Genomic DNA, 22,548 nt, shown 5'->3' on the forward strand with positions numbered 1-22,548 from the left:
TTAATTAAACACATCCAAAGTTCAACTTGGAAGCCTATATACACAACCCTCATATCCAGTATGTATATTTAAATGAGAATTAAACATTCTTTCTAAATGTAGCAGCCAGGAAACTTACCATTAACAGCTTTTTCATAATTCTTCCCCAGATTTATTAAATTCCTCAGTCCGGGATTGAACTGTTCCATAACATTCTAGTGAAAGAAAACAACATTTGTGTTATAACCAAGGCAATTCCACAGTGGGTGTCAGTACTCATCTCAGCGACCTGAGATGAGTCTAAAGTTTCATATGTACAGCACACAACTCAGAAGTCCAAGGATGGATGAAAATTGGAAGATTTGAGGCACACAGGAAAACAAAGGATGGAAGGGAGAAGAAACTGAGCATTTAAGATCAACAAACGGGAAAAAAAAAAGTTAAACTATTTCAACAGGGATCTGGCTGTTTGTAATACAAAAGGGTATCATGTGTGTGATCAAAGTTTGTACAAAACCATCTTTATGGTGGGTGATGTTGGAAAATCCTTTGTCCACTAATTGTTTTATAAATTCAGACAAGAACTTTCTGACAATGGTTCAAGATTTGAGTTCTAAATTTAAAAAAATTCTAGAAAAGAAAAGAAGAAAAATTTCATCAGATCTCTGATTCATATTCTTTGTGTTTTCTGTGTTACAGATGCATTAAGTGAAATTGGTTATTTTGGGGATTTTTTCTGCTTTTTTTGTTTGTTTGAAAATTGTACAAAGCCATGGTTCTTTCAGAAAGATAGTGAAAATGGTGACTTTAAATAGGAGGGGAAAATAAAAACCACTGCAGCTGCTTTCACTGTTAAATACAATTACTGGCTGAAACAACCAGAATCTGAAATCTAGCAGCTCCAGGCAGGACTGCTCTCATTCCTAGCAAATGCTACAACCTGCAGATTCTAGACCTCCTTTCCCCAGAATCTTCCTAACGAAACTATAGCTATGACATTACTCTCTGAAATTACACTGTCATGAAAAGAAGATCATGAGATACCTGTGGACACCGTTCTGTTATTCTTACTATTTTTATGGCAATACTTTTATGACACAAACTCACTACTGTTCACACAGCAGAGCTATCAAGTTCAAGGAATTCAAAACAGATGCTTTCTGTTTACAAGAAATACAAGACTCAAGACAAGTGAAATACTATCGAGCTTTTGTCTGTTGTACTACTAACAGAATGAAAATATTTATGTTTAGTACACAGGGGGACCCAAAAAGAACAGCAATACCATCACATTGATCTGATTTTCAGGCAAGGTCACGCAGATAGAATTTTACTATTTTTTAAAGACAGCACTATACCTGAATTCTGCTCAACATAAAAAGTGAAGGATTAACTCCAGTAATACTTTAACAGTCATATCAAGTAAAAATACAGTTATTTTAAAACAATATAAACTATTAGATTCCAATACTAGTATAGTATAAATTACATCAAAAGCAGCCACAGAACAATACCTGGCCTCACTGCCTTTGTGTACAAATTAAATGCAACTGGGATTGTTTTCTGGTCTGTCCCATTAAACTCTCACCCACCCAAATGCAATCACTGCAAACAAACCAGCTATTGTCCCCAGGCCCTTGATTTGTGTTAACTCACAAACCACATCCAGAAATCATTTGGGAAAGTGTGTTTCAGGTTGGGCCAACAATGCCAAGGGCTATTCTAACAACTTAACAGGATGGATATTCAGGCTCTGGTGTCTGGGAACATCCCTCCTCCTGCCCCAGCTTTTTAATTTGTTCCTGTCTGTGTTGCTGCTGTGCCTGTTGCTCTCCTCGTTGCTGAGGTACTCTGTGAGACACTTGTTCCAAGGAGCAAGTTGTTTCTTCCTATTCCAACTTTTTGCCATTTCTTCCCAGCTGTGTACTAAAGATGATGTCTGCTGACTTACATGGAGTCAGTGAATCACAAGGAAAAAAAAAAAAAAAGATGAATTAGGGGGTTGTTTCAGGATAGAGAGTCCTGTATTTTCAAGGATATGAGGGAAAAAAAGATGTACCATAATGGTGTGCATCCATGGCAGGTAAGAATCCCAATGCCACCTTGAATTGCCATTCTATACTGAAAATAATCTTGGAAGATTCTGCCTCTGCTAACCCTGTTTCTCAAAACAAAAAATTACAGAGTAAAACACCGTATTGCCACCTACCCCAAAATTCTAAGAATAACGTGATAATTATTGGCCTTGAGGCACTGATTTTTGGAATGACTATATTAGGCATTCAGGGGTAAAGATTATAGTTTTCTTGTCATCCTCTAATGCAGATTTCAAGCAAAAAATCGTGATTGCACTTGTCAGTTGTTTTCATCCAAGAGGAAGTAAACAAACCCCAATAAAATTGCTCTCAACAGCTCCCCTCTCTGAAGCCAGGCACCACAGCTCTTGTTTTTCACTAGAGCTCTTGATCCACAGCAGGTATTCATGAACAGCAGACACAGACCATGCTCTGGAGACACAGCAGGTCCACTGAACACAGGGAACTCGGAGGAAGAGCTCCAGGACATCACATCTGCTCAAGGTACACGTAAAGCTGCTGGGAAAGGTGAGGAAACTATTTACAGCCAGTGCCTGCAGCAGCTGGAAGGAGCACAACTAATGGATCTTTTCTCCATCAGCCCAGGCAGCCTCTGGAAGTGTTTCAGGCTTTGCACTGCCACAGTGGTTGATTGTTAGCAGAACCAGTCCCTGGACGTGAACGCCCGAGAAACGGCAAAAACCTTTGCAATGGAAATTCCCCTTTGGAGTCTGCTTGGTTTAGCAGAGTTTGGTTTATGGGTGTTAGCTGATCCTCACAGCACTGGGCAAGGCTCATCTCAATCAAAGGTTTGTGCTCGATAGAAAAACTTAACTCTCCCTGACCCCCCTGCCACGTCTCCAAGATGAACTGATGAAATAATTCTCAGATTATTTCCCTTTCATACATTAGGAAAAAAGCATAATATGTGATCTTTTTCCTTTCTACTGAAGACTAGATTCTCAAAGCAAACAAAAAACCTGGCCATGCTTCTAGTGGTCGTTCTATACAGTTAACCACAGGTAACCACGGGCTGTCTTTGAAGTCCAGGAAGTTCAGGAAGAAGTATCTAGAGCACTTTATCAAAAAGGGAAGCTGTCACAGGCAACTCCCTCTTCAGAATGAGCTATAGATTTGATACTGTCAAGGCATTTCAGAGCAATTAAAATTATTGTTGTATTCTATTCAGCTTCAGAAGTTATAGGGGACAAGAGCAACTCAAATCAATTTGTACAGCTACTTTTTCTTACCACATCTTACAGCCTTATAGCTTCTCTTACTTGTAGTCTAAGGACAAGGTCACAAAAATGAGTGGAATGAACACCAGTGCAAAATTTCAAGTCATACAATAAAGCCATATCTCAAAACTTCTCAAAAAGGAGGACAGAGGAACAAAGAAAAAATTCTGATCAGGAAAACAATTAATCTAAAATTGTCAAAAGTCTCAGAAAATAACAGTATTTTTATCTGCCTTGGTGTACAAGGACATGGAAATAAAACCTTTGTCTTAATCCAAATAAACATCACAAAGTGAGAAAGAGCTTGGGAGAGATAAAGAGGTTCACAACACATTATTTGCCTGTACAGTGAGGCACACAAACAGGGCCTCCTAATTGTCAATCGTGTGTCCTATATTCTAGTGACACACTACCTCTCATGAACAGAATAATTAACGAGAAGAGGAGGCACATGATCAGATCCTACAGCTTTCCATTATTTAGAATGAATGGAAATAAAGGGAAACATTTTCAAAACAGGCAACTGGAAACATCTTTTATGCAGAGACCTTTAGAGTTGGCAAAAGCGACCTTCCAAGGAAAAAAGCGTAAGAGAAACCTATTCTGGTCATTTGAGTCATTAAATCCTCAGAATCTGTTGTAGGAGTTGCTGTGTTCCTTTCACCACATGAAACCAGTGTGAGTTATCCAGCTGGGTAGCATGGAGCTGGCTGGAGAGGAAGAAACCCTGAATTTCCACTTGTTGTGTGTGGGTATCACATCTTCCACAGTTCCTGACAGTCGTATAAACAACGCTAATCTTCAAAACAAATGACAGCCATTGTAAAAGTGCCTTCCTGTAAATGCTCAGCTTTGCTTTTTACTTAAAGACACACCTCACTGAACAATAGCTCAGCAGGTATGAACACAACTAAACAATGCATAGACTCCCTGCAGTTTCAAGTTTACATCCTGCAGGCACTCTTGCAAGAGTGAATAACAACGCATTTGGGTAGAATTCTGAAATTATAAAACCACCAGAGAAAAGTAGATCTTGATTTCTAGCATCACTCCTATTAGTTACCACCACTGTAGCTATTCATAGCTAAGATTTGTATAGCTACTAGTGGTTTAGTTTAAATTATTTCTCAATCTGAAAATGAGTAAATTTTTTAAAAAAGTCTTTAGTGTTGCCACACTATGTCGGAGACACGCCTTGAGAAGATTCAAAAAGGAAATAATACTGTGCTGTACTGAACCTGAAGCATTTTGTACATTAGTGCATTTCATCTCCTGCTTTAGCTTCTGAAATCCATAGTACAGTTTTCAGAAGGGCACAGTTGAGCCCTCAACACACTCATGTTAAGATATCTCATTTGTAAGTTAGCTTAATATTATTTTAAAACAGGTTTAACAGAATGGAAAAGAATAAATCAAGATGCCAGTGTTTATTCAAAAAGACTAATTCTTATGACTAATTATTAGTCGTCTTGATGGAAAACTTCTTGTTTAAGAGAAACATCATTAGTACATCATCCATCGGTGTGTTTCTAATACAACTTTTCCAGGTTATGAACACATGCCCAAGGATAGACCTCAAGCCGGCATAACTCTAAATAAGGGCAGAGGAGAAAATTTGTACTAAGGAAGAACTGGATTTTATAAACTCACAAACTCCCAAAGGCTCCTCTTCCCCGGAGTTAGATTTGTACTGCAGGAATGCAAAGCGACAGCCTCACTGCAGTATGAGCGGGGACCATAGGTGAATCTGAATTTTGATACATAAGTCCAGTAGTTTAATATAATTGTGAGTCTTTTTAAAATACAGAAACATGGAATGTGGGACTTTAAACTGAATTTATCAGATATATTTCTTTGATAAAACAATATAGCCTACCAAAGTAATTCTCAATGCCTCTGGGGAGAACAAATGGGTTTCTTGCGGGAGGAAGGTGTTTTGGTTTTTTTTAAATTATGCTTTGGTTGATAATCAAAATTCACTTGGATACAGAGAAACACATCTTTTAAATCCAAGATTAGCAACACCAATCATGCCATTATCAAGAGCTCCAGAAACCTCCCACCATGGGAACACTCTGTGAGCTGCTTGCCCAGCCCTTGGCCCGTCCAGGCAGAAGGACAGGTCTGTACCTCAGCACTTTCCTGTTTTGTCCCCTTTCCCCTGCACTCTGTGTATCTCAGCCGGATGCCAAGCAGTTTTCCCCCATTTACAGCAGAAAACCTGTACAGGCTGCAGGGACACAACAGCACACGACAACCTTCCTGGGTGACCAAGTGACCATCTGTGCATGAGGGTGGCCCACAGTGTTCCCCCACATCGTCCCCACGTCCCTGCCAGGGCAGGGCAGTGTCATACCAGGGAACCTCTCAGCAGTTCCTTGGCAAAAGGGAGGCTGTGGCCTTCTTTAGTCATAGGCTCCCACACCCTTGGGCTTCATTGTGCACGTGCCATTCCCATCATGCGCTAAAGTGATTCTTCAGGTCTTACATAAAGGGTAAATGTCAGCCCTGATTTTTGTGTGTGCACACACAGTTGTGAATTGTGCTGTTTATTCAGTCAGGTTAGCTAAAAAACACTGAGGTATTCACTTTCTGGTCTGGATGCCAACAGAAAGGAAGAACAAGATAAAAATAAAACGGCATTACTCAGCCACCTGATGACTTCTGTAAATATATTTTGAAGCTTTGTATAACACAGGTTACCATGTATTTAATAAATCCAATGGATTAGCACTGTAAGAAAGAAAAATAAAAAAATTACACAACAACACCCCCTCCCCCCAAAATAGCAGGCCAGCAAGGTATTCAATTTAATTTTCTATTATTTTTCCAGGTCACCCAAAACTTGATTCTTTTTGAGAACTCTAAAGCCTGTATTTGGTCCTGCAGCACAGATGCCATCACAGCACTACACTGAATTGGTTTCCCCAGACCAAGCCTTTCTTCTTACAGGTAGGAGAAGCACAAAACACTGCTCTGGATTCTACCCATCCCAGCACGGTGTTCGTGTGCACTGCTGGGATGGCACAGGCAAGAGCAGAAGTGCCATGGGCACTGCTGAACAAAAGAGAGCACACTCTCCACGCAGGCCAGAGCACAGCACAAAGAGGTGTTCATTTGTTTTAGATGGGGGAGCTGTGATTACAGTCCCAGCCAGTGCTGAATACACAGGCTCCTGCTCTCTGCCCCGAAAGGGTAACCAACTGTTTTCAAGATTTCGACTTTGATGTAGAAATAACTGCTTTAAAGTGGACCCTGAATCCATTCTCTATCTGAAGCAGCCTTTCTACCTTATCTGGATAAAGTTTCAATTTTTAATGAGGGCAGGGCAGGAGGGTTTCCAGGCCTGTGAGTACGAGCTATGTGATGCAACATGCCAGACCTCTCAAAATACCTACAGAGGAGACATTTCATCACACTGTCAACATTAACTTTGTATTACTCTGTGTTTTTGCTGGTTATTTCAATCTTTAGATCTCTTTGAATCAGTCTAGGAAACAAAACTAAAGGGTAAACTTTCCCAGGAAATAACTGAGTAACAGGGAAGGTTTTCCTATTTAGTGGTCACTCCTTTTAAAGCCTATTTTAAATTATATCCATTAAAACACACAGGAGATCTTCTTCCCTCTCCTCTGTAAAACTGTTATGACTGCATTCTGGAAGTCAATAGACAGAGTAGAGCATTCCTTTGTTGGCACAGCCCTGAACAGTCAACTTCCCAGGTTTCTCCTCTGTGAGCCTGTATTTACAGGGTGCACTTCTGAGAGGGGAATTTATGTTTGCTTATGGCCTTGCCGCAAACGTAACTGATACCAAAAAGCACCAGACTATTTACGATTATCTGCTCTGGTTCTAGAGGACAAAATTTATAGCCGGATAATCTCATTTTTTTTCAGTAGTTTTGCATTAATTTGATATCTAAGTCCAAAGAAAGTAAACAATAAATAAAACATGGCCCCAATATAACTGGGGGTATAAGACGGGGGTAAAGTTGACTTAAGTGTGTCAAAGAACAACAAAAGTAACAGCAAAATTTACTCCTAGTAAATGTTTTTGAAAACCTTTAAATGATGATGACAACATCTTCAGAAATATGAAAACATTTGATAATAAACCAGAAAAATTTAGTAAATAGTGAAATAGAACAATCCATCAGAAAGCTTTCCTTAGGGCTCAAACCTGCAAGTGCAGTGCAGCTGTAAGTTAAATTTGCAAATGGATTCAATCATGCAAATGTGAGTGCTTTCTCTGGTACAACAGACTGTACAGAATGAGGATTACAGATCCAACTATGGATTACTTCACTACCCAACCAAAAGTATGATTCTCAAGGGAATTTTTCCCAATTAGAATTGCTGTGTTTTGGAAGGACTGTGTTTATAAGGAAAAAGAGTTCAGAACAAGTGTCTGGTGCCCATAAGCAAAATATTTTTAATTCTACAAATAATGAAGCATTTTGGAAAGTTTTAAAGCCTCCTAACATGAACTGAACTACCCGCAGCGGTCAGTGCTTTGAAGCAGTGCTAGGGTGCACCATCATAAATCTGATTATCAGCTCGGGACGCTGGCAAGCAAATTAATTCAGCGTTAAGCCATTTTTAGGCTCTGGCCCGTATGAAGAAACGGTTCAAGCAGAAGACCACAACCACCAGGATCTCCAAACCACCTTATCACCAAAACACACCGAGGGAATGAGGGCTGGCTGTTGAACCGAGCCTGCTGGAGAGGCAGAAACCGGTCTGGAAGCCGCCTTGTCCCGGGGGTGCCGCGGCCGTGCCCGCCCGGGGGCTGCGGCGGAGCCCCGGCCGCGGGGACGGGGAGCGGCCGGACACAGCGGGGCGGGTGGGATCACTCCCGGAGAGGGAAACGGGGACAGGGGAAAAAAAGGAAAAGAAAAAAAGAACAAAGAAAGGAAGAAAAAAAAAGAAAAGAGAAGGGGAAAAAAAAAAAAAAAGAGAAAAGTTTGCTGCGTTTCCGCGTGAGGAGCCGCGGCTGCCCCGCGGCCCCCGGTGCCGGGCCAAAGGTGGCCGCGGGCAGCCCCTCCCCGTTCCGCACTCACTTTGTACGTGTTCTCCGTCAGCTTGTTCACCTCCTCGGGGTCCCGGGACATGGTGCCGGCGGGGAGAGCTCGGTCCTGCGGAGCGCCCCGGCCCCAGCCCAGCGCCGCAGCCTCGGCTCCCGGTGCCGCGAACAAACTGTCAAAAACTTGCGGAACCAGCCGGGCAGCGCCGCCGGGGCGGGCCCTGCGCCGCGGCTCCCGACGCGGCAGGACTGGCTCGGCGGGCGGGGAGGGCCGGGCCGGGCCGGGCCGGGCTGGGCTGGGCTCGCATCACCGCACTCGGCTCGGCGGGCACGGCCGGGCGGGGCGGGCGGAGCGCACGGACCGCCCCTCTCTACCTGAGCCGCCGCCTGCTCCCGAGCACCGCCTCCATCCTCCGGCCTCCTCCTCCCCGCTTCCTTCTATGGGAGCTCCTGCCCCGCTGCCAAAGCCCAGCCCAGCCCAGCCCAGCCCGGCTGGGAAGTCCTGTGGAAGTCCTTTCAAGAGGCCGCTCTGCTGTGTGTGCCCCACGAAGTCGCGGGTAAACTTCTTCTCCCAGCAATTAAGTGAGGGTTCTGTAGAAGTTAATTAGTCAGAATGAATTAGCGTAGACCTGGCGACGGTAGTGCGGTGCGGGGTGGTCGCCCTGCTTCCTTCCACAGCAGCCCAACGTGAGGGAGAGCGGGGGGGAGAGACCCTCTCAGGAATGGACAAAAATGTCTTTCTCCCCAGTCCTGGTCTAGAGCACTGCCCGAGCTTCCTGCTACACGAGGAAGTTTTCTATTTCTTTTAAATACACACCCATAAAACAGTGCCCCCCAGTCATCTTTCCTCTGTGAACTGACTTACAAGGCCTTCATGGAGAGGGGTGGTGAGGAAGGCTGTGGGAAGCTGTAAATTTTTGTGGACCATAAATTGTCCAGAGATTGTGAGAATAAAGTATGCCAGCTGGAATATCTTTCTGATAACGTAATACCGGCACTATCTGGAAGGGCTTTGTGAGAATTTCATAACCTTGGGTATTTATAACTAGGTTATGGTGCCGGGTATCGGGCGTGTGAGGTGTAATCACCATCCTTACACATTGGCTGTCCTCTTGGTCGTTGTCTTTCCCTCTGTTTCCTTCACTTTATTGCAGCAATAAAAAACTGGACTTGGATCAGAATCCTAGATACTGGACTCTGGTGAGGGAGGAGGTTGTTACCAGGTTTTGAGAGCCACAAAAATGTTTTCGTTTGAGCACAAGGAGATGTGCCTTTAGAATTACAGTTTGCCATCTGAGGAAAAAGTGGGCGCTTAAGGTGTTACCTTCAATGCAGCTACAATGCAGGGCAGAAAGGGGGTTTTATGAGACTTTGTACTCTCAGCTGAGGTCTTTACAGACTTCTGGTATGCATGGTATTAATTGCTATTCAGTTTAATTTATAATGTTGTCCTATGGGCATAATGGATTGTTTGGGGCCCAAGTCTACAATTTATGTTCCTGCTAAGCAGTGTTTGCTCATACAAACGGTCCTCTCAAATGTGATGTGGCTGCTTGCCTGAGTATGGCATGAAGAGTCACAAGTCACACTGTTTGTTTCCAAGTCTTTTGTCTGCAGAGTTTGCTACAGCTCTGAAAACAGACTGGGTACTACTAACTTTTGTTTTACTATATGCCAGTGCCTGAAAAGGATGTTACTCCCTAATGGACTGGTGTTCAAATTTGAGCGAGCAGGTACCCAAAGGAAGATGCAGAAAAGGACTTTTCCTTCCCTGATTCCTGCTAAAGGAGCTGGGAGTGTAGCGTAGAGCAGGGAATGTTCTGTTCCTGTTAGGGGCAGAGCATTTCTCTTTCCTCTGAACACTATGAAGCTCTAGGAGCTCACCTAGGACTCAGGGTATTTGTTTCCAGTTGGCTTGCTAAGTTCAGTCATAGTAAATTACAAAGTGAGTGTTAATGGAGTATGCATATCAGAGACAATATGGATAATTTATGTAGGCAGAAGTGCTTAAATTGTTACGACACTTAACACACTTCGTGGGAATGCTCAGCATTTCAAAACATTTGTAAAGGTCTTTCTTTTTAAAGCAGATGTAAATATTTTAAACTTCTACTGAATTTCCTACTGTGTGACCTTTGGTCTTTGGTATGACCTTTGGTGTTAGTTTCTGTAGTCTTCATGTGTATACATTTTTTAGAGTTTTTATGTAATCTTTTTTGTGTTTTTAGTGCTGTAGGTTATTTTAAAAAAAAGGAAAATAAAGATGGAAATAAATAATACAGTTGTAAAGCTGTGGAGAAAAGAAAAAGGAACTTAAAAAATAAACAGTCTTCAAAGAATACCTAAGCGAGAAATGAAGCTAGGAGGGCAGAATCCTTACTTTGGAGTAATGATTGCATCTATTATGTTATCTATCTCCATATTAAAATAAAAATAACCATAAATAGTTGAGATATTTAGCTTTACTGTGTGACTGCAAAATTTGAAACTTGACAGCCAAATCCAGTCCTTTAAGTATCCAGGCCTTTTCTATAAACAGTAAATTTTCAAATTCACTAGGAAAAAAAAAGTCTGCTTGAGCTTGTAATGCAAATGTTTTGTTCTCTTAATAGGGGATTTTTATCTTACATTGTGTTAAGATTAGTGTTACATTACTGACTTAGCTGGAGTCAATCCTGATGTGTGCAAACAACAGGACTTTGGAATAGTTGAATGAGCAGGAGTCCTGATCACCAACCATATCTGCTTTCTGAACTGATTGGAATCAAAATTAATGTGATTATCTTTTTTTGATGCTTACTTTTAACATATAGGGATTTGTTGGCCAGAAGAGATGAAGAAGGAAATGTTCTTTCTTTGGTGGTGAACCAATCCTGTGGTATAACTACATCTGTTCTTTGTACTTTGTCTCAAGCAATAACTGCACCTCAAGAATGGTTTGGGAAATTTGCCAGGTTAGTGGCTTACCTGGTCCAGTACCCATCAGAGTAGGGCTGAATTCAGGATTAGGTTGCTCATGGCTTCATCCAGTTGAATTTTGAAGGAAAAGTTGAAGGACAGAACTGAAAGTTTTATTTGAAAGAGCGTGTAACTTGTCAAGTAAAGAAAATAGGAGTTAAAGTGTTATAGGAGACAGTATTTAGCATTTTGTGTTGGTCTATTCCCTATGTCACTAACCCAGCTGAGTTGCCTGTGCTCACAGGCATCCTCTGGGTCGTAATGAGAACTTTGACTGTAATATTGCCTGTTCAGAAAGCAAAACTCCTTCCTCATTACCTGCCATTCTGCCTCACTTTACACTTTCCTGATGTTAAACCAAAATGTTTGAAGGACTGTAGTGATGCATAATTCCAACAGTTCCACTTGATGCTAGCTGTTTATAAGGGATGGCTTGGATTCCAGCATGTCCTGGTCTCACCCTTGCAATGGTTAAGATGCTCCTGCCCCTGGCAGGCAGGTACTGAGCAGGAGCAGCCAGGCATGGGCTGGCCTGGAGCTGGGGCTGCAGCACCTGAACCTGGCTTTCTGCATGTATTGCTGTGAAGTGCCTCTCTGGGCCCCAGTCCAGCAGCTCCTTCCATGTTGGCCAGAAGCAGAATCACATAGGTTTAGCAAAACTGCTGTCGAGGGACTCACTCAAAATAAGTGCTTATGTTTATTCCCTCCAGAAGGCCAGTTCTCCCTTGTAGGCTTTAAGCTTTTGAACATGAATAGCCACAATAAAAATTTCCACACATTGCCAGCCCTGTAGAACTGAGATTGTAATGAGAAAAGGGTATTGATATATCTTTTGAAAATGTACATACTCAGAAATATTCCCTTGAGTAAATTTCTTTAAAAGCAGTAATATTTTGATATCTTCTGCATGTGTCCTGTTTGCATGTCAGAGACATATTCAAACATTCTTTGGGAAGGGTTTAAGCATGCTGCAAAGACCCACTAATGTCAGCTCATCATTAGATCTTTAACACGTGTTTTAGGTAGCTTAGTATGACTGCAACTAATTACATAAATTGTGGCTAAGCAGTAATCACATGTGCACGATCTAGCCAGCTGTGGCCTATTTCATTCCCCGTGGTCATTAGCAGATGCTTAACTTGATTAAGGAAAAAAACATGTCCACAGCATGTTATTTAGTGATCTCAAACAACATTCAGAGTCAGAATATAATTTTCTGAACAGGAAATTAGAAGGACTCTACAGGCTCTCTTTTCTGATTGATAGATATTTTTTGTCCTCTGTTGACTCTTATATGGAATTTTTCAAGTATTTTAATCCCCTTCAAATTGACAATGTAGAAGCACACTAAAACTTAAACAAAGTGTTGTTTGAAAGAATTATACAAAACTTTTGAAGGGTTACTGACCCTTTCGGTCTGATTCAGCTCTAGATCATTTAAAGGATTTACTCCATTTTTAAACTGATGCAAGCAAGCACAAAATCATTTTGTTACCTGCTGTTCATTGTCCTGGGCTGGTTTCAAAGCAAATGAGCCGTAACTCAGACTCACAGGTCAATAAGATACTGAGCTCTCTGGTCAAGGAAGACACTTAATTGAATGCTTAATTTAAACATGTAATTAATTCACTGTACTTTGGGGGGTTGAATCAAGGAAGTACAGGATGCTTTTTATTAACTCGTCTTTCTCCAGACTAAAAGTGAGATGATGTTTTTGTCTTGGAGATTAAGGCTTTAGATGCTTATGTTTTGTGTCTCAATAGTCTCGTGTTGCAAATTATCTTGGCAGTATTATAAGATGAACTATAATCTGATTTCATCATTGTGGTTTCTTTTTTTGAGACTAAATGTATGTTAATGAAGAAAGTGTTTTTTAACGTGTTTTTTTTAGGAGTTAGACAAACTTTAGCATTCAAGGGAATCTAGTAGGCAGTCCTGCTTGCTATGCTAATAATTTTCTGCTGTTAGTTGAAATATTTAATTCAAAGCTGTTATACCCACACATTTTGTGACTGCTCATTTCCTGCCGAGAGTAGCTGTGCTTTATTTCACGTGCTCTACCCACTAGATGGCAAGCGAGCTATGCACGATGGAGCAGAAGAAACACACATTATCTGTATGCACAGGGCTTTCAAGTGCTTTATAATGAAACAAGATAGATATTAGTGGTAAGCGAATGAAACAGCCTTTATATTGCTCAGACACAGCCTTGGAATTTTTTCTCAAGAGTGTAAGTGCAGTTAGTATGTTCATGTTATTGAAATCTAAATATGCCTTGGGATCTGTAACTTTATTTTGGAAGTCAGCCCTAGTAGCAAGAAAACATCCTGGTTAAACTCCTGTTACAAACTTCTAATCCATTTTAATGATTAAAAATTCAGGGTTTTATGAGGTGACTCATGCTGGAAACACATTATTTTAAATCCTACGTATTTGTTATTCTCCCTTTCGTAATTTGTCAGCTGGGGATTAACTAACAACAGGTGTGTGCTGTCCCAGATGGATAAACAGGTTTTGCCTGGGGCTGAGTGTAGAGTTCTCCAGCTGAACAGAGATCTGCTCATTGCTGGTCTTAGAAATGTCAATAGATTCTGTTTTAGAACCAGAGTAGGAATTATCAGTGTTTATTATGGGGTGGAACATAAAGACCTCAACTGGAATGTGATGCTATTGCTGGGCTGGGAACAAAATGTGCACCAGGTAAAAGTAGCACTTCTGTGAGGATTTTCAGAGAATTTTGCTGCTCTTCCTTTTCATAGCAATGACAAAATAGACCAAGTACATAATACTGATTATTTGTTTGTACTTTAAAATGGTAATTTGATTGTACTTAAAAATTTTTTTTTTTCTAGAAAAAACTCCTAGAATTGCATTTCTATATTGTGAAGAAATTTGTAGCTCATTAACCGCAATCTTTTATGCAGACTTAGTGTCATGGAAAATTACTAGAACTAGGTTCAGGATAGATTGTATTAATAGTAAACTATTACAAAAATACAATTACCTTCTTCCTGTATTGCCATTTAATTGTGAACATTTTTTAGAAGTTGTACTGATACCAAAAAAGCAATCCATTTCTATTTGTTGGTAATAAAAATATGATTCCAAACCCCTACTTGGATATTCTTGGATTGAGCCATACTGAAGTTTCTTTCTATGGACATGTTATGAGCCTGCCTTCTCCTCTTATGTTCAGTTGCTGTTCCAGGAATCTAACACTGCTGTGCCTGCCCACTCCTTGTTTCTAGACACCCACTGGCCAGTGACAACACTTGCAACGTTTTCCAGAAAATGCACGGGCAGTGATGGTTGATATTGAGCAGCGCAAATCTTGGGAGCAGCCTGTGATGGATATTTATAATCCCAAGTACCTGTGCAGCCTGGTGGTGTGTTCTGAGTGTGTCTCCACAGCAGACCCAAAGTAGCTGCTGACAGTCGCTGTCCCCGCTTGGGGTCCCGCCCCTGGCTTGCAAAAACGCCTGAGGAAGGAGGTGGTTGGAGGCTGTGACTGTTCTGCAAAGAGGGGAAGATGAGGATTAGATTGGGTTGGCAAAAGGCAGTCTTGGAGATTTGGATGAAAAGGATGATTGATTAATCACTGGTTGTCTGAAAGGTGATAGCTCTAGGGTCAAAATACCTCACTTCCAGTCCCATTGAGATTGGGAAAATGACATGGTTAGGGAAATTAGAGTGATTACGAGAGGTTTTCAGCTCCTGATTAACTGGCTTCATTGAAGTCAGTTCAGTTCCTCCGGATTTCCTGAAAGAGTTTGGCTCAACATTCCTCATTTCTGCTCAGCTTTCTCATTTGAAAATCAAATACGTGGGCTGTAGCACAAGGAGCGGTCCCTAGCCTCAGGGCAGACTGGTGTGGGATGGCTCAAATCCACCTGGTTCGGGGCGGGTTTGCTCTGGCACTTTCCGGCTGCGTTCCCGGCCGTTGCTGTGGGTCACTGCTGGGCTCCGCCCATGGGGCTGCGAACCCTTAACCATCACTTTATTCCGTGTTTTTCGGTTCCAAGTGTCTGACCTAGGCCGAGGGTTGTGCCGTAGCTTGCCTGAGTAGCATTTGCACGGGATGGGAGTGCAGGTACCGCTGCGTGCCCTGGGGCTGGGCAGGAGGATGTGCGAGCAGAGGGCGGATCGAGCTCGGCAGCGTTCCCGCAGTGGGGTCAGAGGAGGCAGCTGGGTCCAGGGTGGATGGACATGTTCGGCCTTTAAGGTGGATACTTGCAATGAACTTTTCTTTGCTCCAATTTCGTTTGAGAGGCAAGGTGGCAGGAAAGGGGACCCCGCCTGTAAAGTGACAGGAGTTACGAAGGTGATCGAGAACGCTGGGATCTAGGAGTGACCTAAGGAGCTTATTTGTCATCCTTACCTGACATGCGAGGAGAAGAAGGCTCTTGGCTTCTGATAACAGCGCCGTGGGTGCTGGCTTCCCATGGGGTTCTAGGGCATAGTCCTTCCATGTCATTGAGCCAGTGAATTACTAGAGTTATAGATAACTTACTAGGTAAGAATTATTTGGGTTGTGATTCAACACAGACATTGCAGCTGACCGGTTGTTTGGCTTCCGAGGAAAAAGCATTTTCTGTTTCTTTCGTCCTTTTCACATAAGGGCTATAGCTTATATTCCTGGGGATGTTTTGGAACTAGCTGTTCTGGAACCAGATAACCCAGTTTCTGGATACAGGAGATAAATCAAGTTGCTTCTATGCTGCATATTACTGCTGCTCCACCCTAGAATTCATTGAATTAGATATCAAGAATTTCATTAATTTCTGGGTTTCTAAATGGGTGATATGTTAAATTTTGTCTTATTCATATAGAAAGCCTGTATGTTACTGCTGGTCCAAACTAGGAGAAAAGGGATGTGGTGGACCTTCTTTTGACAATGAGATTTTGTCAGTGTCTTAAATTTAGGACAAAATTTTGGTTTTGATTTAATTTAGAGAAGCCCAGCTTTCTTTTTTATGCTCTTGATTTTCTGTTAAACTTCAAGTAATGCAAACATTTAAGAGAGAAAACAGTTACTCACAAAACTCTTATGCTGACAGGATTTGTGAAACAATTTGATAATACTTCCTCCTTCTTTGACTCCTAAAATACCAGGAGCTTGCTGTTGTACTTGCCACATTTTTATTACCTGCTCTTCATCAGTCAGTTGGTTGTGCAGATGTTTTTCATTAGTATCATGGAATACACATACTTGCAGCTAAACCTTACATAAAGTTTCATATCTCTACCCACGTTTGTTACTATTGTAACACTACTTAGCAACTAGAAGTAAATCAAAGGAGCAGTAATGAAAAGAAACCGCTAAATTTCCCTCTTTACAATAGAGACAACGCTGTAAGCTGCAAAATTCAAATAATGGTTTAGCTCTGAAATTTTCCGAAGATCAGAGATCTCACATTGGTTTTATATTTTTAAATGTGAAAAGTCATTAGAATTACCTGGCTCTGCTTTTGGGTGTTCTGTATCTAGTATTTACAGACCAAGACACAAGGCTGAACTGAAAGTATTACCATGCACAGTAATGAATTAAAGAAAAAGATAATTACGATTGTCTCCTTTTTTGGGAATATCCAGAAAAGATGTAATATTGTACTGTGAGTTTATTCTAGATCAGTATCCTAAGTCCCTTTCCTCCCCCAGCTGACAGAACAGATGGTTCATCTCTCTCCTACAATTTCTGAATCCTTCAAAATCCACACTGTGAGGAGCTGGGGATAGGTCTCTCTTTCAGAAGTCCTGTCCCTCTAGTCCATTTTAATTCTTAATTCCATGGGTAACTCTTCAAATAACACTTCAAGTATCACCCTGTTATGCTGATTTTTCTGGAAATTACTAAGGGATGAGATGGTGCGTAGAATTAATACTGCTGATGAAAATATCAGTACAAGTAGTACTTCAGCACCACAGAAGAAATGTAAAGGGAGATGTCTGCAACCTTTTTTTCCCAAACTTTTTAAATATAAACCTGTGGTCTTTGAGCAGTCTGTGAGAGCTGTGGGCAGTGTAAACAGTTTAGGTCTGTCTATACCCATGAATGGCACTTCAGGCAAGAAAGGATTTGCAAATTACGAAGGTGAGATAAGAGCTGTGACAGTGTCACGATAACAGCATTACCAGCACTGCTGAGGGGAAGGCTGGAATCTGGGGTCTATTATGAGTGATTATGTATTCATTGTGGAATAATGCCTATAAAAAGGATAAAAGCATCCTTGACAGTCAAGGACCGAAATCTGCACTCATGGAAAACAGAAGGGTGAAAGATAGGCAGAGGTGTAGCAAATGGACAAGGAGATATTGAACACCTGCATTAGTAGAAAAAATTAAATCAGTTATTGCAATAACTGCAGGCAAGGGGCGGGGAGGGGTGGGTAGTAAGGCAGTAAATTTCTTTGGGTTTTCTTTCACTGTGGGGAACTTTCCATGACTTCAAGAGAGCTATGGCAATTATGTAGCACCAATTCAGGAATGACATCAAAATGACCAAGTCAAGGGGGCTGTGTAACTGGGAATTTAAACGCATGCATTACTTACATTGATGGGCAACTCTTTAGAGGAATGAGCATTTTGTTATGGTGATTCACCAGCTGGCAGCTGGATGCTTTTCCCAAAATATTCAGAAATATTCATCTTCCTAAGTGCAGCCAACAGTTTGTGCTCTTTGGGTAATATTAATGAGTTAATGTAGAAGTGTGTTACATTTTGTTAGTTTTTCTAGATAATGGGGGCCAAGGTCACATCCCTTTTTCTGCAGCACAAAGTAGTTGAAAAGGCAAACAGTGGCTAGGTAGGAATTCCACTTACACAGGAGGAATCCCTTGGTAACAAACAACCACCACAGCAGCTTCATTTCAACTTTTCTCCAGTGCCAAATTGGTTGAAATTCCTGTGCAAAACAAGAGTTGGAAATTGGTTTTTGGTTCTGAGTTAGTCTCAGCTGTCAACAGTCCACCAAGAAAGTGGGTAGCAGCATATGAATTTAGGGCAGTGCTGTAGCTTGAATTCTGTTTGATGTTTGTGCTGGTCTGACTCACAGTGTGATCTGGATTTCACCACAGCTGCGCTGGAGTTTGAGGTCTGAAGATGGAAGTCCCTGGCCACCACTCAGCTGTAGCAGCAACTACAGCTGGGATCAGGTGCAAATCAAATTCAGACAGAATTTGACAAAATTTCAGACAAAATCAAATTGGCAATTTTTCATTGCCAATTTTGTGTCAGTCTCTTACTCTATTTCTTTAACTTCCAATTTCTCCTGCCCCACGTATGGGTACTATTTGCCAATACAGTAAAGAGAAAATACTGTATAAAATAAAGCACATAGACACAAAGTAACAGAAGTCCTGTTTCCCATTTTCAGATCTCTAACATAATGTTCCATTTCTCCTTGCCTTACTTGCTCATTTTATGACTCTTTCTCATCTCAATTTCTCTCTGCAGTCATTGATTACTGTTGTAATATTTCCCATATCAAATTCAGAGCTATAAAAATAGGCTACACTGCAGAAAATATTTTAGACAGAGGCTGGTTTAGTTGTGTTAGTGAAGTTATGTGTTGGAGAATAGTGACACATTCATTTATTTATCTGCAGGGAATTGTTAGTGAAGTTTCTTGTTTATGCCCTCTCACTCTACTGATTCATTCTCACCTGTTTTCTGAGACTGCAGTGACCGTGTAGAAATACAATGTGACCTAAACAGCTCAAATTCATTAGAACATGATTATCATGAAGCAAGAGGTCTAGCAGAGACATTTTAAATGAGGATGTAATATAGGTAGCTTTTTACTTTTATGAAAGTGTGAAAGTATGAGTTACATTTTCATTAAGTTAAGGCAACTAGGTCTTCAGCATTATTGGTGTACCTGCTGTACAGACAGTGCTGTGAAATAAGCCAGAAGCAGCATTCTTCCCACTACTTCCTCCTGCTGTTATTGATTTAAGTGAGGCTCTGGGGTATCTGATCCTATCCTGATGCCTGAAGATTTATTCATATGACTCCCCATGCATCAGCATGATATTATACCACTTGTTCTCTGGAGAAAATAATTAAGTGAATTACTAACGCATAAAATGCTCAAGTTAAAATGCTTAAATATTCCATTCGATGCAGTTATATATAGCTTAATGTAATAAGTGCAGTATCCTCTTAGAGTGCCGTGGCTTTCATCTCCATTAAATGGAATACTAATTACCAGTTGATTCCAATTTTGTCAAGGTTGCTTTGTTGTTATATTCTTAAACAAGACCAGAAGGTGAAAAAGTACTAACCTGTATATAAATTAAAAGTAATCAACAGAGGTCAGAGCAATAGTGTTATTACTTTGGGGTTGTAGTTATAAATACTTTGCTATCACAGAGTTTTTAAAATGAGACAGAAACTTAATATATTGACTGACTTGTAGCAGAAGTTGCTCGTGGGGATGGTAAGGTAGTTCATCTTATGTGCAGGTATTGCAAAGGAAGGGAGAAGAATAACCAGATACAACCAGTGACTTCACTGAAGGAACTGGTGTGAAAATGCAGTTCCAGAGCAGCTCCATGAAGCACTCAGCAGTGAGTGGATGCACATGAAGTTCCCAGTGTCCTGCTCAAGAAAGGTATCAAACAGCTTCCAACTGTGGGTGAGCTGCTGAGAGCTGGAACAGTCAATTCTTTTTCTGATTACTTTTTTTTTTTTTTTTTTTTTTTTTTGCTCTGTGTGTTAGGCTAATTCATGGAAATTGAACATGAAAGATTATTTGATTTTTGGGGAAAAAAAATTTTAGTCGTAAAATTGCTTAGATTTCACTTATTATAGTGAAACAAAATATTTGGGTTTCTCCATATTGTTTAAAATAGACAACAAAAATCTGTAATATTTTGCAACATTTAATCTTATTTACATCAAGTGTTTTTGCTGGATACAGATCTTTTGGCCTGGGAATAGAATTATCAGTCCCAGCCTTTAAAAATTCTTTATTTTTTTCTAGATTTTTGACTTTTTGTCTTGTTTCACTATGGAAACAAGCATTTTAGTCCAACAAATTCATAGTGAATAGAATTTCACCTTTTTTTTTTTGCAACCATATAAATGTGTGTTTGTGTATTCTGATTTTATTAGAATCAGCCACCTCTGAACACAAAATCCACTTCAAGGGCCAGATCCTAATATTCATCCATCCTCATGACTGCTGCTATATCCCTTTTCCTTGAAACAGCTGTTATGGAAATGTCTGTGTATTGTACTGGAAACTGAACACTGGCAGTGTAGGAGAGGCACTTGAAGAGGAGCAGTAAGAATTGTTCCAGCAGAGTGGTGTGCGTTTGGATGGTGCAGATGCCCACTTCATTCACTGCATTCTTTCAGCACCAAGAGTTCAATTCAGTGCTGGCTAATTCCAGGAACTGAAACAGTATCTAAGTGCAAATGTCATCCTCTGGAATCAACTTTCCTTTGGGTCCTGGTAAGAAAATTCAGTGCATTCTGGCTCTGTGTCTGTGCATTGTTTGCTGGGAGCTCACCCATCCATAGCCCATCGATGCATTGATGCTTACTCAACATCTCACATTTTTATGCTTTGGCTCAGAGTGCAAAATGAAAAATAGATTAAGCTCTGCTGTTGTTGATTTGCACTTCCACTTTACCTGGTCTCCATGTGACAGAGATTTTGAACAGGATCTGTGCTGTGGCACGTTTACAGCCCGACTCCATTTAGAAGTTCTGCACCAAGTACAAGAAACTCTGAAGTTTGGTTCATCTTTTAAGTAGCTTTTGCATCATTCTGCCTGTCCCCCTCCCTGATATGTTCCTCACTTTGATGCTAATGAGGGGCCAGAGAATCCTAAAGCTAATTAACATTTCTGGTCATAGATGTGCAAACATAAGAACAAAATTGATCTGCCAATGTTGATCTAAAGTGTAGAAAGTGGTGATGCATTACTAAGGTATCTTTCATCTGAATAAAAAGGAGGACTTTTTTCAGGGGCTGCTGCTACTTTTTCCTGCACTATTTCTCATCAGCATATTAAACCTCTTCTTCACAGGCTTTGTTCAGCTGTTGTTGAATAGCATTCTAGGTTGTGTAAATTCAGGGGAGTATGGTTTGGGGAAAAGTTGGCAAAATGAAGCTGTAAATTGTTGGGAAGTGTTTAAATTGAGAACAGTGTTGCAAGTTTCCCATGGAGATTTAAGTCTGATTAACTTAACAGAACTGAAATATATTTTTCAATTTATATTCAAATAATGTTCATTGTTATTTTCTTTAATACGAATTTTTAAAATCTCCAAGGGAAACATTTCTCCACAGATAGCTGTCTTCTTTAAAACAAACCCAAGTGTTGCCATTGACCTTGAGTATTTTCAAGAGAGAAGAGCAGAGCAGGAAAATAAGTGCAATTTCAGCCCTTGTTTACCAGTGATCTCTGAGTGTGCCAAATGTCACAGCTGCCGCTCTGACTTTGAGGAACCCTGGTCTTTGAATGGTATGAAGTCTAGATATAACATTTATTTTGATGGTATTAGAAAATGACAGTTAATGCATTTCAGTTATTCAGGAATATAATGTAATAGTAAAAAAAAATTATTCTAGGGTGAGTAAAGTTAGCTGTAGTGTAAGTTCTCCTGTCTAGAATCCTGATCTTAAAACTTTCCAGGGCCTCAACTTTGGGGCACCTCAAGTTGCAGTCCTTGTGGTCTGAAGTGTGTTGCTACCCGTGAGAAATACTTCATAGAATCATAGAATAGCCTGAGTTGGAAGGGGCCCACCAGGATTATCACAGTCCCAATCCTGGCCCTGCACAGGACACTCCAAGAATCCCACCCTGTGCCCGAGAATTTTGTCCAAACACTTCCTGAGCTCTGTCAGGTTTGGTGCTGTGACCACTGCCCTGGGTAGCCTGTTCAGTGCCCGACCACATTTTCCTGGTATCCAGCCTAAGCCTCCCCTGACTCAGGTTTGTGCCATTTCCTCGAGTCCTGTCACTGGTCATGAGATAAATTTGAGATTTATTGTTACCAAACATAAGGATGGGATGAACTCAATCATAACATTCTAGTGATTCCTGAATCTACACGTTATTACTAGAGATGTCTCTGCATTTTGTCTGGTTTCCTAGTGCTTATCCAGTCATCATTTTACATGAAATACAGAAACAATCAATAATCTAGTTGAGCATTATAATTTTCTCATGAGAATCACCAACTACATTACTTCACCTTGAGGCAGGACTTGAGCCTGGGTGTGTTGTGTGCTGGGTGAGATCTGTAAAACTGAAAGTGGAGTG

At 40.9% G+C, this 22,548-nt stretch overlaps 1 protein-coding gene across 2 annotated transcripts in view; it reads right to left on the reverse strand.

The window, feature by feature from the left end:
- Positions 1–8,571, reverse strand: part of BAIAP2L1 (BAR/IMD domain containing adaptor protein 2 like 1) — a 35,930-nt gene extending 27,359 nt beyond the window's left edge. Inside the window, exons 1-2 of one of the 2 annotated variants that reach the window (XM_032125681.1) lie at positions 8,352–8,571; positions 119–194 (exon numbers count right to left, since the gene is read on the reverse strand). In XM_032125681.1, coding sequence (XP_031981572.1) covers positions 119–194; positions 8,352–8,402 — 127 coding nt within the window. In that variant the 5' untranslated portion in view covers positions 8,403–8,571. The remainder of the gene's footprint in view (positions 1–118; positions 195–8,351) is intronic. The other variant, XM_032125680.1, reaches the window with a different exon arrangement.
- Between the last annotated feature and the right edge of the window lie 13,977 nt (positions 8,572–22,548).

Source organism: Corvus moneduloides, chromosome 16 (assembly GCF_009650955.1).
Source record: "Corvus moneduloides isolate bCorMon1 chromosome 16, bCorMon1.pri, whole genome shotgun sequence".
NCBI lineage: Eukaryota > Metazoa > Chordata > Aves > Passeriformes > Corvidae > Corvus > Corvus moneduloides.